This window comes from Cyprinus carpio, chromosome B7 (genome assembly GCF_018340385.1).
Source record: "Cyprinus carpio isolate SPL01 chromosome B7, ASM1834038v1, whole genome shotgun sequence".
NCBI lineage: Eukaryota > Metazoa > Chordata > Actinopteri > Cypriniformes > Cyprinidae > Cyprinus > Cyprinus carpio.
The window spans coordinates 5,525,493-5,541,884 of NC_056603.1; the positions used below are offsets into that span (position 1 = coordinate 5,525,493).

A 16,392-nucleotide genomic window follows, 5' to 3' on the forward strand; every position below is an offset into this window, starting at 1 on the left:
AAAAACTGTTCAACAAGGTAGGTTAATTACGTTTCAGCTTCGAACGAAGATAAGCAAATGTTGAATATAATTGTTCGTTTGTGCACAAAATGTTATTGTTTGCTGTTTTAAATGTTTACTCAACGATTACAGCCACTGATGCCAGAAGCAGCCTATCGTTAGAATACGCTACAAGTAAATTGGCCAGCAGCTGTTAAATATTTTCTCATATTCCTCTGTTTTGCTATTAAAAGTATGTCATTTGATAAGTATGTCGTTTGAAGTTGTGTAGCATATGGTGGCACAAACTTGCTCACTGTATTGTAAGACTGTAAGGTGAGAAATGAAAAACGATATAAAGACTCTTATGTAGTAACACACTATTTAACTTTTTGTTTTCTCCTTAAAAAAGGTGTCACATGGAAGTGCATGACAGCCTACAGTTCATGTGGAGAAGCTGTTTGTTTGTAATTAATATATCTGTTACAAATCAGCAGAGTTTGATACTTGCACTTCTGCCTGTTATTTTTTTCCTAGCTTACAGAAGCTCTTCTAATGGGGGAGACTTATATTTTTGTCAAGTTATATATGAGTCCACTATTGCACACATACATAAAGACATGCGTAAACGTTCTCAGAATTAACTTTAGCTTTTTTATCTGATGCAGGGGATGGTGGATGTGTACTTTTATCAGTGTAATAGTTAAACAAATCATATGCAAAATAAAAAAAAAACTTGTATAGCCTACTATTTGATACAAATGTTGTATTATTTAACCAGTTTTAAAGTTTTACTATTATTTTGTTCCTGAAATCCACACTTTTGAAATCAAGATAATCAGAGGTAATCAAAACCAAGCACAACCTAATAAAACATGTTTCATGGATAAAGGGTTTTTGTAAAAAAGATCATGTTGGTGGATATTCAACTAATATTAAAAACATGTGGGTCATTCTTGAATGGCTTATTCTGCAGTGGTATAAACAATATGATCCCATTGATTTGGAAGCATGTTTTCTTCTCCCAACATTTAGACTGATTTCATTGAGTTTGTTCATGGTGTATAAATTTCTGTTTGCCATTTCTTGTTCATATAGGAATTTACTTTAATAATGTATTTAATAATTTACTTACAACAGAAATCATATAACATGTGCTTGCTTTATGTTGATCAGTAGGCCTATCCCTGAACACATATACAAGTTGTTACATCCTTGAGTAGCTTTCACCTGTTTTTTTTTTTTTTTTTTTTTTTTCTCAAAACATGACCATGTATTTTATATTTATACAGGTGTGTAGTAAATGTCATTTATGTAATGCCTTCACCACATCGGTTAATAAAACTTTTTTAACACCGAATCAGTTGAAGTCTTTATTCAGCAAAAGCAATCTACTTTTATCTTTGAAATGAAAATATACAAATTACTGTTTTGATTTAGCCATTTTCTATTAAACTACAAAACATTTTAATTGTTATAAGTTTGTAGGAAAATAAGCAAAAAATTGTTAAAGTACTGCAAGGTTGTGGATTTCAAAACTTGACCAATACACATTTGAGTCAAAATGATTTTCAAGTGCACCACAATGCAGTATATGATTAAATACAAAAATAAAGTGTATAAAGACATTTGTACATTTTTGTTTAACTATATAGTGCATTTTATCTACTAAATGTATATTTTTTTTAGACAAATAAATAAATAAATACAGAGATTAAGAATGTTTATATTCCAGTTCATGTGTACATTAAAAAAAAAACATTCATCTTTCGCTTTGTTATTAAAAACATTTTTCTGAATGATTGAGCAAACGATTAGGAATGACACAGAATAATCATCATACATTTTATTATGGCACAACAGATACATTTTGGAACAGTTATTTTAAACGACACATTTTAAGGACTCTTATTTATGTAAAATAAGAATATTATAAAAATGCTTAATTGTTGTAGGCTTATTTGGAGCATAGCCCTACCTCAGGTAAATCATTACGACAATCACAATCTTTAAATTATTTTGCATATTAACAATAGTAATAAAAACAACAATACACTAAGCATAATGTCATTCTACGCTAAAAACATACCTTTTTGAAAATCGTTTATGTTTCAGTGACAACGTACTAATATTTTCAGAGTCGCTTTAACGCGAAACAGGAAACTCATGAATATTCATGTAAGCTCCGCCCAGCGTCACCGAAAATCTCAGACACCGAATATTTCAGAACACCGGCATTGCTGGATTCCTGCTCACCTGTCGATTTGGTTCGAGGCTGCCGGACTTTTCTTCTATCTTCCTTCAGCTGCGGCAATGATGATCGTTAAACTGACTATCTGGATTTCAATTGTGTGGATTGTCCTTTGCTCAATCTTTTCATCCTGTGTATCCGCTCTATCAATACTCGGTAGCGGAATTGTTGCAGCTGCGCGTGCACTACGGCGAACCTCCGTCTGCTTTAAAACTACATCAGGATATTGCTTTTACACCACGCCGTAAATATGTTCATCGTGGATCTCGCCGGAGTTTTAAGGTTGTCTCTCCCAAGGGGAATTCCTTCCATTTGGTCCACGAGCTCTCGTCCTCCAGGAAACATGTTCGGACTATTGATCACAGTGTCTTAGTCAAGCCAACTAAGACTATCACTTTTTATCGATGGTAAGAACGATCTTTTATTTGGATTATGGAATATTCGATCAATCTCTGATAAAGGTCCTTTCGTGAATGATCTGCTTTTTGATCGTAAGTTCGACTTTCTATGTCTGACTGAGAGTTGGCAAAAAAGTAATGACTTTTATCATTTGAACTATTCTGTTCCTTCTGGATATGCTTTTATCTGTAAACCACGCACTATTGGCCGGGGCGGGGGGCTTGCAGTACTATATAAGGAAAAATGGAAAGTTACAGCTCTTCCTGAAACTGACTATACTTCCTTTGAATCTGTTGCTTTTGCAAATCAATGGATTTGTACCAACTATCATAGCTATTGTTTTACAGGCCTCCGAAGGCCAATTCTGTATTCCAACAGGAATTTTCAACATTTTTAACTTCTCTTTGTTCATTGTCTCCAAACGTGGTTTTGGTTGGTGATTTTAATATCCATGTGGATAATACAGAAAATTCATGTTCTAGAGAGTTTTTATCATGCCTAGATAGTTTTGGACTACAGCAATTTATCAATGTCCCAACTCATTCAAAAGGTCATACTCTAGATTTAGTCTGCTGTTCAGGTGTGATTCCTGGAAATTGCACTACTTCTGACTTATCACTGTCAGACCACTTGCTGGTGTCTTTTAATGTTTCTTTATCTGTGTTCAAGCCTAATTTGAGTCGTACAATCACATTTCGTAATATTAAGAACATTGATCCCTCAATCCTTGGGGAATGTTTGTCCACACTTTCCCACAAAGACCTTTCAGGGAATCTTGAAGATTTAATCCAGCATTATAATGACAATCTTCAAATGATCCTCGACACTTGTGCTCCACTGAAAACCAGGAATGTTTTCGTTTGTCAACTCTGCACCCTGGTTTACATCGGATCTTCGTCTGCTAAAAGTCAAAGGGCGTCGATTAGAACGCTTGTACTCCAAGACTGGACTTGTAGTTCATAAAGATTTGTATGCTGATCACATGCAAGTTTATAAGACTGCTCTTTCCACAGCGAAATCAGATTATTATGCAGGTTTAATTGGATCTGGTGTAGGAAACCAAAAATCTTTATTCTCTGTGATTAACACTATTTTAAAGCCACCTGAGTGTTCTAACGGGAATATAAACTCTACAGAATTGTGTGAAGCATTTATGCTCTTTTTTAATAAGAAAATTGAATACATCCATCAGCAATTGGTTTTACCAAACCCTGATCGGAACAAAACCCATTCTAGCTTTGCGCCATCTCCCTTATTTTCATTTTCTGTTTTTAAAATTCCAACAGTTGAGGACATTTGTTCCATTGTACAAAAATCTAAATCTGTCACCTGTCAATTGGATCCATTACCGACTCACTTGGTTAAAGCTGGGTTTATCATTTCTTTCCTCTTTAATCACTGATATTATGCATGCATCACTTCTTACTGGCACTGTCCCTACTGCACTTAAAACTGCTGTTATAACGCCTATTCTTAAGAAACCTGTGACAGACACAAAGAATTTTGCTAATTTTCGACCTATTTCAAATCTACCGTTTCTGTCAAAAATCCTGGAAAAAATTGTTGCTCATCAGCTCCGCGAACATCTCTCTTGCAATAGTTTATATGAGCAGTTACAATCAGGGTTTCGTGCTTTTCACAGTGTTGAAACTGCACTTGTAAAGATTTCTAATGATCTATTACTAGCGGCTGATGCTGGTCTTCTATCAATACTTATACTTCTTGACCTTAGTGCAGCATTTGACACCATTTCACATCCCATACTTTTGAGCAGGCTGGAATCTATTGGAATTACTGGGTATGGCTTTAAGCTGGTTTGGTTCTTATCTTACAGATCGCATTCAATTTGTACAACTTAAACAGTTTAAATCAAAACCCACTTATGTTGTCACTGGTGTTCCCCAGGGCTCTGTTTTAGGACCTCTTCTGTTTATTATTTATCTCTTACCTATTGGCAGCATTTTTAGGAAATATGATATCCACTTTCATTGTTATGCTGACGACACCCAACTTTACCTGTCTTCTAAACCTTCTTCTAAGTTTCCCTCTTCTGCTCTTGGTGAGTGCCTAAGTGAATTAAAAGATTGGTTTTCAAGTAATTTTTTACAATTGAACAGCAGCAAAACAGAAATTCTTCTTGTTGGTTCAAAAAATACAATAAGTAAGTCGAATATTTCTTCTCTGGAAATAAATAATTGTTCTGTTCCTCTATCGAATCAGGTCAAAAGTTTAGGTGTCATTTTTGACACAACTTTGTCTTTTGAATCTCACATAAATAGTGTTACCCGTTCTGCATTTTTCCATATTCGCAATATAAGTCGTCTGCGCCCTGTCCTTTCACTCAGGAGTACTGCTACGCTTGTGCATGCTCTTGTAACATCAAGAATCGACTATTGTAATGCTTTGTTTTATGGGCTTCCTTCCAAATCTCTTCATAAATTACAGTTAGTACAGAATGCTGCAGCTCGAGTCATTACCAAAACTTCCACTTTTGAACACATTTCTCCTGTTTTCCAGAAGCTGCATTGGCTCCCGGGTTTAAATTCCGTGTGAATTTTAAAATTTTACTTTTACTTTTAACTTACAAAGCACTTAACAATTTGGCTCCTTCATATCTCCATGATCTTCTTCATATACACACTCCTTCCCGCACTCTAAGATCTGCTTCTGCACTTACACTTGTTCAGCCACGCACTCGGACAACTTCTCTGGGGTCACGAGCTTTTGGCTTTGCTGCTCCCCATTTATGGAACTCTCTTCCTGTAGAAGTTCGCAACAGTTCTAGTCTCTCAGTTTTTAAATCTCGTCTTAAAACATATCTGTTTAGGCAGGCTTTTATGTGATTTAATGTTTGTTGTTGTACTGGTTTGATTGAGTAATGTCTTTTTTTTAATGAATTGTGTAAGGTGTCCTTGAGTGCCATGAAAGGCGCCTTTAAATAAAATGTATTATTATTATTATTATTTTGCTATAGATTACACAGCCTATATAATTTCTTCAATTTGGCAAATTATTTATTTCATGTTTTGTGACAGTTTGTATTCAGAAGTTTAAGAGGGAAGTATGTTAAGTATTGATTTGTATTTATTTATTTTGTATTAATACATAACCTCACTGTATTCATTTATAATGTAACATTAAAGTGTGACATTTGTGTCAATAATCTTGAAGCACAGGTGACTCCGCATGGTGGAAAGGGGGGGCCCCCAAATCAAATTCTGCTTAGGGCCCCCAAGAGGCTCGGGCCGGCACTGATTTAGGGTGTCTTACGACCCAAACTGACGGAGCTGAAGCTCTTTCCTGTTATCGGGATGGAAGCTGTGGATCGGGACACTCTACAAGATAAAGCTTCAGTTGCTGTTGTTTGTATAGCAAATGAAAACATGTTCTGAGGTTTTTCTTAAATAGGCATAGATTAAAATTAGTAGGCTAAAAATCTGCACATTTCATGCCATTGTAGATCCTACAGTAAAATTCAAATGTCATTGAATAAATTAATTTCTGTTTGGTCAAAAAAAAAAAAAAAAAAAAAAAAATATATATATATATATATATATATAGCCTGTATGTGTTTTTTTTTTTATATTTTTTAAAATTTTTTTTTTTTTTTGACCAAACAGAAATTAATTTATTCAATGACATTTGAATTATATATTATATATATATATATATATATATATATATATATATATATATTATATATATATATATATATATATATATAATATATATATATATATATATATATATATATATAAAAAGCTTGCAAGCACCCCTAGCAAAGAATCCGCAGGATTAATAAACTCTGCTGTCTGCCGCTTCTCTCCTGGTGAAAATGAACTGAGCTTGCGGTTGCCGCTTGTCGGTGCTGTACAGAAGGGATGAAAGGGGCGTTTCAGCGACACCCGCACATTCAAACAAATATTAAAGCATAATCTCATTTTTTACCCACAAACAAAAATACGAAAATTTTCGTATTAACTAATTTTCGTTTTCCGTTTCTTAACATTTATCTTTATTAATTTTTTAAATAGAAAATCGAATGACCAAAATATACACGGACCCAACAGCTACAGCGGAAAGTAAAGAAAGAGAAGGGCGACAGCAGTTGAATTTCGGGGCTGAGCTCCGTCGGGTTTGTCTTGACAAAGTCGGACCAACAACAATATCTAAAAGCTGCTGAATTTGCTGTTGTGTTAGTGTTATTTTGTTTTGAATTGCAGATTCTGACATGATAGCCAGGGGACTAAGGTTTTCACGGATGAAATAGTGCACATAGAAATGTCTCTGTGGACGGCGCCGTCCTTTTATTTCAACCCGTTATAGACGGTTTCATCGGGCGCACGCGCCTGGACCTAAGTTAACTTCCGGTCTGTGTTTATATCGGTCTGGCTGCGGTGCCATCTACAAACGCAGTTAAAGCCAAGGTGATGAGTTAGACTGGAGTTGGGCTCAGGTGGTTGTGCTGCGGGATGTGTTTCCCATACATTTATTTTATTTTGGAGAGTCAACACAATTTTTAAAACTGATCGATTTTCAAAAAGGCTTCGTTAAATAAACATGAGTAACGTAAACATTACGTAACGTACTGCACGTTTAATAATAATAATTCCTTACATTTATGTTTAAATATCAAAACGAGGCACAGTTGTTTTTATATCGCTGTATTTCTGAAGTAGGACTTGCATGTTATATGCCTGATAGCAGCGTATGAGCATACCAGCTCTGCTTTGTTTACAGCTGTTACTGGGGAAAACCTCTATTTCTCGCGCTTTATGTCTATGCTTTAAAACATCTCCTGCTGGAAAAGAATGAATTTGCATATTCATTAAGTCCGCCTGATCCACGCAGCAAACATATTTTGTTTGTTATCAAAAAATATCTACTCTAGAGGGACTTGACTGTTGTTATTGATTCTATTTGGAGTCTACCGGAAGTTAAGTTAGGTCCACAAAAGCGCTCACTGTACGCGCATTAACGTTTGTTTATGTTGATGCCGTTGAAACCGTCTATATTCGCAGTAGGCTATCACTGCAATAGTTTGACCAAACGCCCCACCACAATCATTCCCTTTAAATAGATTCCATTATGGTTTGCCAGCTGCTGCATGATGATGATAACAATAGCCTAATAATAATAATAATAAAAAAGAAAGAAAGAATGATAATAATAATAATAATTAAATAAGTTATGTAGACTATTTTTTGTTATGTTTTTGGGCTACATAAATTTGTTAAAAACTTTTACAATATATAATTTGATTTGATCTTTGAAGTAGCCTATTAGATAGAGATTTTTGATCACTGTTGTTGGTTACAAAGACGTTACTATTCTGAAAATAATAACGAGATAAAACCTGTAAATATTCAATGGACTTTTCTTAAATTCAAAACAAAATATTAATGCATTCGTTATTTTCATTTCTGAATAGTTGCTATATGGTCACGCAGGTTTGCGCATTAAACCCATGGCCCCGAAAAATATAGCCTATCAACAATTATGTGGTTTCCCCGAACATGACCCCTCTCTGCCAACTTTTTTGAGCATTTGGTCATTTATTTATTATTATTATTCTTATATTATTATTATTATTATTATTATTATTAGTCTATTATAATTATTTAGATAACGCATAGGCCTAAATATAAATGATCAGAAACAAATCGCTTCAACACGTCGAGTTGTTTTGTGATTCGGTGTATCAAACGAGTGGATTGAACTCACTCATTAAGACAGTGACTTTCTGCCACCCCTGGTGTCTGTTTTAGTTCATATTAAAACGTAGGCTATCACTTCATTGATTCCATCATGTCATATTTATGTCTTCAAAATGTAGGCGTAAGACACTTCATAATATTTGTATGCACTTGTAGGCTAATTGCTGTGTAAATGCATTCAGATCTCTTCTGTATTGATGGCTCTGATGAAGATCTGGTTGGATTTTAGTGGTAGGCTAACTGCCCTATAGGCTACAGTCTTTATCCTCTAACTGAATTTATCGATGTGGATTAACGTGACGTTCATACATTTAATAAGGCTGGTGCTGTCAGTATTGTTTTTGGAAATTAGGCTACATTTAAATGCAATGGTCTCGTTTCAAAAGCATTGGTCAATATGCTTGCGGTTGACTTCACTGTCGCCTTTGTGCCCTGCTTCCTTTCCGTGAGTTTTGACCGAAAAATGGAAAAAAATAAAGCGCTTTCCGTTTTTTCAGAGTCCCTGTTTCATGTTTGTTAGCCCAGGACATTTTACAAATCCAGACCAAACGATGTTCTACGACCATGTCCGGAATAAAGACGAGCATATCCATGTCACACAGTAAGATTTTAACCATATACCTCGCAGTCACAGACCGTATCAACGTCAGTGATACTTATTGTATTTCGCCACAGGGTGTCACTGTGGCCTCAACCCTTCGCCTTCGGTTACTCTGAGCTCGATTGCTATGTCTGAGGGTAAACCACGCCCTCCTCATTACCCTACGCAGGAAGAAATGTAGGAAGAAATAAATGAATAAATAAATAAATGTAGAAAAACATAAATGTAGAAATAAATAAATGTAAAAATAAATAAATGTAGAAATAAATAAATGTATAAATGAATAAATGTATAAATGAATAAAAGAAGAAATAAATAAATATGGAAAAAAATAAATATATACATAAATAAGGAAATAAATGTATAAATAATTATTTATTTTCGTTTTTTTGCTTTTCTATGTATATTTATTTATATATATATTTATTTTTTTTTTCTTTTTTACATTTATTTGTATATTTATTTATGTATTTATATATTTTTTATTTTGGCAGACTTGGCATTCCATACCGGTGACGCTTAGCGCCCTTTCCTCTTCCAGACATGTCCACACTCTCTTTTCAACTCACACAAACGAAGATCATCTGAGAAAATCAAAGGAGAGGGGATCTTATTCTTCTAAAGGCCTAGGTGAAACCACGAGCATGGGGCGGTTCTACTAAACGTCACTTGTTACGTCTAATCCGAGTCGAGTTCGGTCTTGCATTGCTTATTGTGGAGATTAAATAATAAAAAAATTATATTGTTATTATTATTATTATTATTATTATTATTATTATTATTATTATTAGTAGTAGTAGTAGTAGTAGTAGTAGTAGTATTAAACATTTCATGGCATAACAGTAATAAAGCTCCACCGGTGGCGGATGCTCTTCCGAGCGGCTTTTAGTCAGCAGCTGCTTCTTCTGGGCTTTATCTCCGGTGGATTTAGTCCCCATCGTAGTAGTCCCCACCGGCAGCGCGCGCTTTCTTCAGACGAAGAGACACAGCGCTCCTCTCCTTAGATGCGGACACTGCCTTGACGATGAGCTCGATGACGTCTGTGCTCCTGCACGAGCAGCTCGTGCTTGTGTTTTCTCCTCTCATATTTGGAGCAAAATAAAGCAACATTATCTGTAGTCAGAGGTCATGACCACTATTATATATTTATTTATATTATTTTTGTTATTATATATTTTGGGCCTTTACAGTCTAAGTACAGTTGTGGGGGGAGAAGGGACAAATATGAAGGAAGAATGTTGAGTAAAGTGAGTTCTGCAGATGTTTCTGTCAGTGCTGTGGTTTGTAGATGTACCTTGTAATGGAAGTCACAGCATGTTGTTGGTTGTTTCTATATAGTGGGCCTCATTTTTCTGAGGACGTAGATAGTAAAAAAAAAATTGCTAACTTTAGAAGCTGCGTGTGGAGAGAAAATGACAGAAGTGTTAAGAGGCCTAATAAAGGTTGAGCTGATGATTGTAGATTGATTTCTGCTCTATTTCTGCTCTATCGTTTTAACCAGAGCGGGGAAGATAGTTATTCTTATTCTGCATCTTTAGTTTCATAAACCTCAAAATACTACCCCAAGAGCAAAAGATTCCCAGCAACATGTGCATGTCAATTTTATTTACTTCCCCTTCTTAGAAACCCTGTCTAATATCAGATTTAAGAGTCTCTGTTTTCTTATATTTTATTTGACAGTAAAGCAGCAGTAATAGCAGCTGCTGAAGCAACATTTACTCCTTTTAGAGAAATAAACATTTTGAATATTGTTGTGGCGGCTCGTCACTCCATCTAGTCTGAATCAATATCATGTTATAGGCTTGATCTGTCACTTGTGTGTGACAGTATATTCACCTTTAAGTCATTTATACATGTGTTGATGTTTATATTTTGTCTCTGATAGTGTGACCATACCAAAAGAGAAGTGAAATATCTTTAAGGGGAGGTGTTTTTCTCTCTAGTCGTGATTGTGTTTATGGGGTGCAGTCTAACATGTGTTAAAGGGGTCATGTGACGTTGCTAAAAAGAAGATTATTTTGTGTATTTGGTGTAATGAAATGTGTTTATGTGGTTTAAGGTTCAAAACACATTATTTTCCACATACTGTACATTATTGCTGCTCTGGCTGTGAACAACAAAATAATGCAGTGTGAGAACAATTACTGAAGACATTCTCTGTGAAACAGTCTTTTCAAGTAGAGAAAAAAAACAGCTTAAACAACTTGCATGCACTGAAACAGCAGCTAAATATCTTAGAATGGATCTCTTTTTCTTCCTGTTTTGTGTTTCTGTGTAGAGATGTGTCTCCTCCCTCATCTCTTCTTGAGCTGTGAAACGCAGGAAGTGTCTGATTTAGCGACGCATCACTGTTAAAACAGTCTGTTAATGTGTCAGTATGGGGTCCAGTGCACTGCCTCTCATGCTCTGTGAGTATTTCATTATATTCTACTCTATCTTCAGTTTTTCTGTTATTAACAGTATTCAGCTGAAGATTAATTAATGATTGTGTGTAGGAGGCTCTATGAATCTTGCTGTTTATCGTATTCTTTATTGTTCAGATTAATTGTGATGATATGTTTGCGTGGTGGATCAGAGACAGAGTTTCAGAGAACATGCATTTATCTGTGCTGCTTGTGAAAGATGGAGGCTCTGTGGACATGTGCTTTTGCTGTTTATGATGTGATACTCTTTCTTCTTATTTTCAGCAGTTCAGTTCAGTCAGATGTATTTGTGTTAATATGAGTTTGGTGTTGTATGGTATTGTATCTTTAAATAGTTTCTCTGTTAGAGATTCAGAGAGTTTGAGAAGAGCGGTGAAACACACAAGTTTCTCGATCACTTTTCATTCTTTCTGTCCCTCTTATTGAAAATGAATCGTCCATATAGTGGTCCAAAAATCACACTTAAAAATGATTGAATTTCATTGCATTAAACAATATATCAAACAAGTGACATCTGCCAAAAAAAAATGTGTGAAGTCAGTTCTCACATTCTCAGCAGACAAACCACAGCTGTATTTCATCATCAAGGCCTTTCGCACCGCTTTATTTCCAGAACTAAATGTACAGTACTAAAGTACTGGGAGGATTTTGCGTGAACTATTTCCTAGTACCATTTAAAGGGTTGCATTCGCACAGACAGTGTGTACTAGTAAGTGACGCAAGCCAGTCGACAGTGATGTCATTTGTGTGCGTCGTTCAACATCGTTAACAAAGAACAACGTTAACAACAGGAGGATGGAGGACGCTGTGATCGGAGCTGTGTCTGTGTTGTGTCTCGCGGGTTTCACAATAATGAACATGGAATGTAGACGTATACGTAAAGCGATTGAAAGAACAGAAAAGAAGACTAAGAATCTCCAACAACAACTGACAGTGCTACAAGTGCCTGCACTTCAGCATCCGTACATTTATCACTGTTCACCATACTTGCAAAATAAGTTGACACAATGTTTACAGTATGTTACAGTGTTTTAAATGATGGCGGGTGAGAGCGTTTCGAATGCGTCTGGCCAATCAATGTCTACTTACATTACGGTTAGTACCAGTTGTGCTGGTTAGACCCTGCTCCGGAGTAGGAGCCAGTTTGGTTCTTGAAAAAGGCAGTCCGGTACTAAAATCACACCTAGTTCCTGCGGTGCGAAAATCCCCAAAAGTGGGTAGTTCCACAATTAGTTCTGGTACTATGAAAAGGTTCCAGCGGTGCGAAAGGCCCTATTAACATATGAACATGTTCCACACTGTAAAAATGTTTTTTATTCATCCAATTAAAGAAAGTTAAGTTAATGATTCACATCTATATTCTATAACTTGAGCCAATGAAAAATAAATAACTTGACCTAAACAAAAATAAATAAATAAATACATTGTCAATTAATCCATTACAAAGTTTCCTTCCAAGATGATTTCCATTCTACAAACCCGATTCCAAAAAAGTTGGGACACTGTCAAGTCAAGTCAAGTCATCTTTATTTATATAGCGCTTTAAACAAAAAAGATTGCGTCAAAAGCAACTGAACAACATTAATTAGGAAAACAGTGTCAATAATGCAAAAATGACAGTTAAAGGCAGTTCATCATTGAATTCAGCGATGTCATCATGCAGCTCAGTTCAGTTTAAATAGTATCTGTGCAATAATTTGCAATCAAGTCAACGATATCGCCGTAAATGAAGTGTCCCCAACTAAGCAAGCCAGAGGCGACAGCGGCAAGGAACCAAAACTCCATCAGTGAGAGAATGGAGAAAAAAACCTTGGGAGAAACCAGGCTCAGTTGGGGGGCCAGTTCTCCTCTGACCAGACGAAACCAGCAGTTCAATTCCAGGCTGCAGCAAAGTCAGATTGTGCAGAAAATCATCTGTTTCCTGTGGTCTTGTGTCCCGGTGGTCGTCTGAAACAAGGTCTTTACAGGGGATCTGTCTCGGGGCTCTAGTCCTGGTCTCCGCTGTCTTTCAGGGGCTGTAGAGGTCCTTTCTAGGTGCTAATCCACCATCTGGGCTGGATACATACTGGATCCGGGTGACTGCAGTGACCCTCTGACTTGGATACAGACTGGATCTGGTGGCTACGGTGACCTCGGAGTAAGAGAGAAACAGACTAATATGAGCGTAGATGCCATTCTTCTAACGATGTAGCAAGTACATCGGGTCTTATGGGAAGTGTTCCCGGTTCCGGTTTACCTAATTAATGCAGCCTAAAAATCCTTTAACGGATTTGGATATTAGAAGTGTATTAGTATGTTATGTGTAAGCCAGGTTAAAGAGAGGGGTCTTTAATCTAGATTTAAACTGCAAGAGTGTGTCTGCCTCCCGAACAATGTTAGGTAGATTATTCCAGAGTTTGGGCGCTAAATAGGAGAAGGATCTGCCGCCCGCAGTTGACTTTGATATTCTAGGTATTATCAAATTGCCAGAGTTTTGAGAACGGAGCGGACGTGGAGGACTATAATGTAACAAGAGCTCATTCAAATACTGAGGTGCTAAACCATTCAGGGCTTTATAAGTAATAAGCAAGATTTTTAAAATCTATACGATGTTTGATAGGGAGCCAGTGCAGTGTTGACAGGACCGGGCTAATATGATCATACTTCCTGGTTCTAGTAAGAACTCTAGCTGCTGCATTTTGGACTAACTGGAGTTTGTTTACTAAGCGTGCAGAACACCCAGCCAATAGAGCATTACAATAGTCTAACCTTGAGGTCATAAACGCATGGATTAACATTTCTGCATTTGACATTGAGAGCATAGGCCGTAATTTAGATATATTTTTGAGATAGGAAAAATGCAGTTTTACAAATGCTAGAAACGTGGCTTTCTAAGGAAAGGTTGCTATCAAATAGCACACCTAGGTTCCTAACTGATGACGAAGAATTGACAGAACAGCAGCCATCAAGGCTTAGACAGCGTTCTAGGTCATTACATGCAGAGCTTTTTGGCCCTATAATTAACACCTCTGTTTTTTCAGAATTTAGCAGTAAGAAATTACTCGTCATCCAGTTTTTTATATCGACTATGCATTCCGTTAGTTTTTCAAATTGGTATGTTTCGCCAGGCCGCGAAGAAATATAGAGCTGAGTATCATCAGCATAACAAGTGAAAGCTAACACCGTGTTTCCTGATGATATCTCCCAAGGGAAACATGTAAAGCGTGAAGAGTAACGGCCCTAGTACTGAGCCTTGCGGTACTCCATACTGCACTTGTGAACGATATGATACCTCTTCATTCACTGCTACGAATTGATGGCGATCATATAAGTACGATTTAAACCATGCTAATGCACTTCCATTTATGCCAACAAAGTGTTCTAGTCTATGCAAAAGAATAGTGTGGTCAATAGTGTCGAACGCAGCACTAAGATCCAATAGCACTAATAGAGAGATACAACCACGATCAGATGTTTTGTGGTGTTTGTTTGTGAATATTGTGAGAGCAGTCTCAGTACTATGATACGGTCTAAATCCTGACTGGAAATCCTCACAGATGCCATTTTTCTATAAGAAGGAATATAATTGTGAGGATACTACCTTTTTCTAGTATCTTTGAAAGAAAAGGGAGATTCGAGATCGGTCTATAATTAACTAGTTCTTTGGGGTCAAGTTGTGGTTTTTTTGATGAGAGGCTTAATAACAGCCAGTTTGAAGGATTTTGGGACATAACCTAATAACAATGAGGAATTAATAATAGTCAGAAGAGGATCTATGACTTCTGGAAGCACCTCTTTTAGGAGCTTAGATGGAATAGGGTCTAACATACATGTTGTTGGTTTAGATGATTTAACAAGTTTATACAATTCTTCCTCTCCTATAGTAGAGAATGAGTGGAACTGTTCCTCAGGGGATCTATAGTGAACTGTCTGATGTGATACTGTAGCTGATGGCTGCATGGTTACAATTTTATCTCTAATAGTATCGACTTTAGAAGTAAAGTAGTTCATAAAGTCATTACTGCTGTGATGTTGAGAAATGTCAACACTTGTTGATGCTTTATTTTTTGTTAATTTAGCCACTGTATTGAATAAATACCTGGGGTTATGTTTGTTTTTCTTCTAAAAGAGACGAAAAGTAATCAGATTTAGCAGTTTTCAATGCTTTTCTGTAAGATAGGTTACTTTCCCTCCAAGCAATACGAAATACTTCTAGTTTTGTTTTCCTCCAGCTGCGCTCCATTTTCCGGGCTGCTCTCTTTAGGGTGCGAGTGTGCTCATTACACCACGGTGTCAGACTCTTTTCCTTAACCTTCCTTAAGCGTAAAGGAGCAACTGTATTTAAAATGCTAGAAAAGAGAGAGTCCATAGTTTCTGTTACATCATCAAGTTTTTCTGAGGTTTTGGATATGCTAAGGAATTGGGATACATCAGGAAGATTACTTACAAAGCAGTCTTTTGTGGTAGAAGTGATGGTTCTACCATACTTGTAACACAAGAAGTGGAATTTTCAGTTTTTAGCTATATGAAGTTTGCACAAAACTAAATAATGATCTGAGATATCATCGCTTGGCTGCATAATTTCAACACCATCAACATCAATTCCATGTGACAGTATTAAATCTAGAGTATGATTTCGACAATGGGTAGGTCCTGAGACGTGTTGTCTAATCCCAATAGAGTTCAGAATGTCTATAAATCCTGATCCCAATGCATCTTTTTCATTATCAACATGGATATTAAAATCACCAACAATTAAAACTTTATCTGCAGCCAGCACTAGCTCGGATGTAAAATCAGCAAACTCTTTAATAAAGTCTGTATGGTGCCCTGGTGGCCTGTATACAGTAGCCAGTACAAACATCACAGGGGATTTATCATTAACATTTGTTTCTCTGGATAATGTTATATTAAGCACCAATACTTCAAACGAGTTATACTTGAAGCCTGCCCTCTGAGAAATCCTGAAAACATTGTTATAAATTGAAGCAACACCTCCCCCTTTACCTTTTGGACGTGGCTCATGTTTATAACAGTAATCTT

At 36.3% G+C, this 16,392-nt stretch overlaps 1 protein-coding gene and 1 pseudogene across 2 annotated transcripts in view; both read left to right on the top strand.

Annotated features, from left to right (window-relative positions):
- Nucleotides 1-16,392, top strand: part of LOC109048312 — a 138,394-nt pseudogene that overhangs the window by 21,083 nt on the left and 100,919 nt on the right.
- Nucleotides 11,232-16,392, top strand: part of LOC122137800 (titin-like) — a 102,803-nt gene continuing 97,642 nt past the window's right edge. For both annotated transcript variants that reach the window (XM_042726783.1, XM_042726784.1), the window contains exon 1: nt 11,232-11,355. In XM_042726783.1, coding sequence (XP_042582717.1) covers nt 11,325-11,355 — 31 coding nt within the window. In that variant the 5' untranslated portion in view covers nt 11,232-11,324. The remainder of the gene's footprint in view (nt 11,356-16,392) is intronic.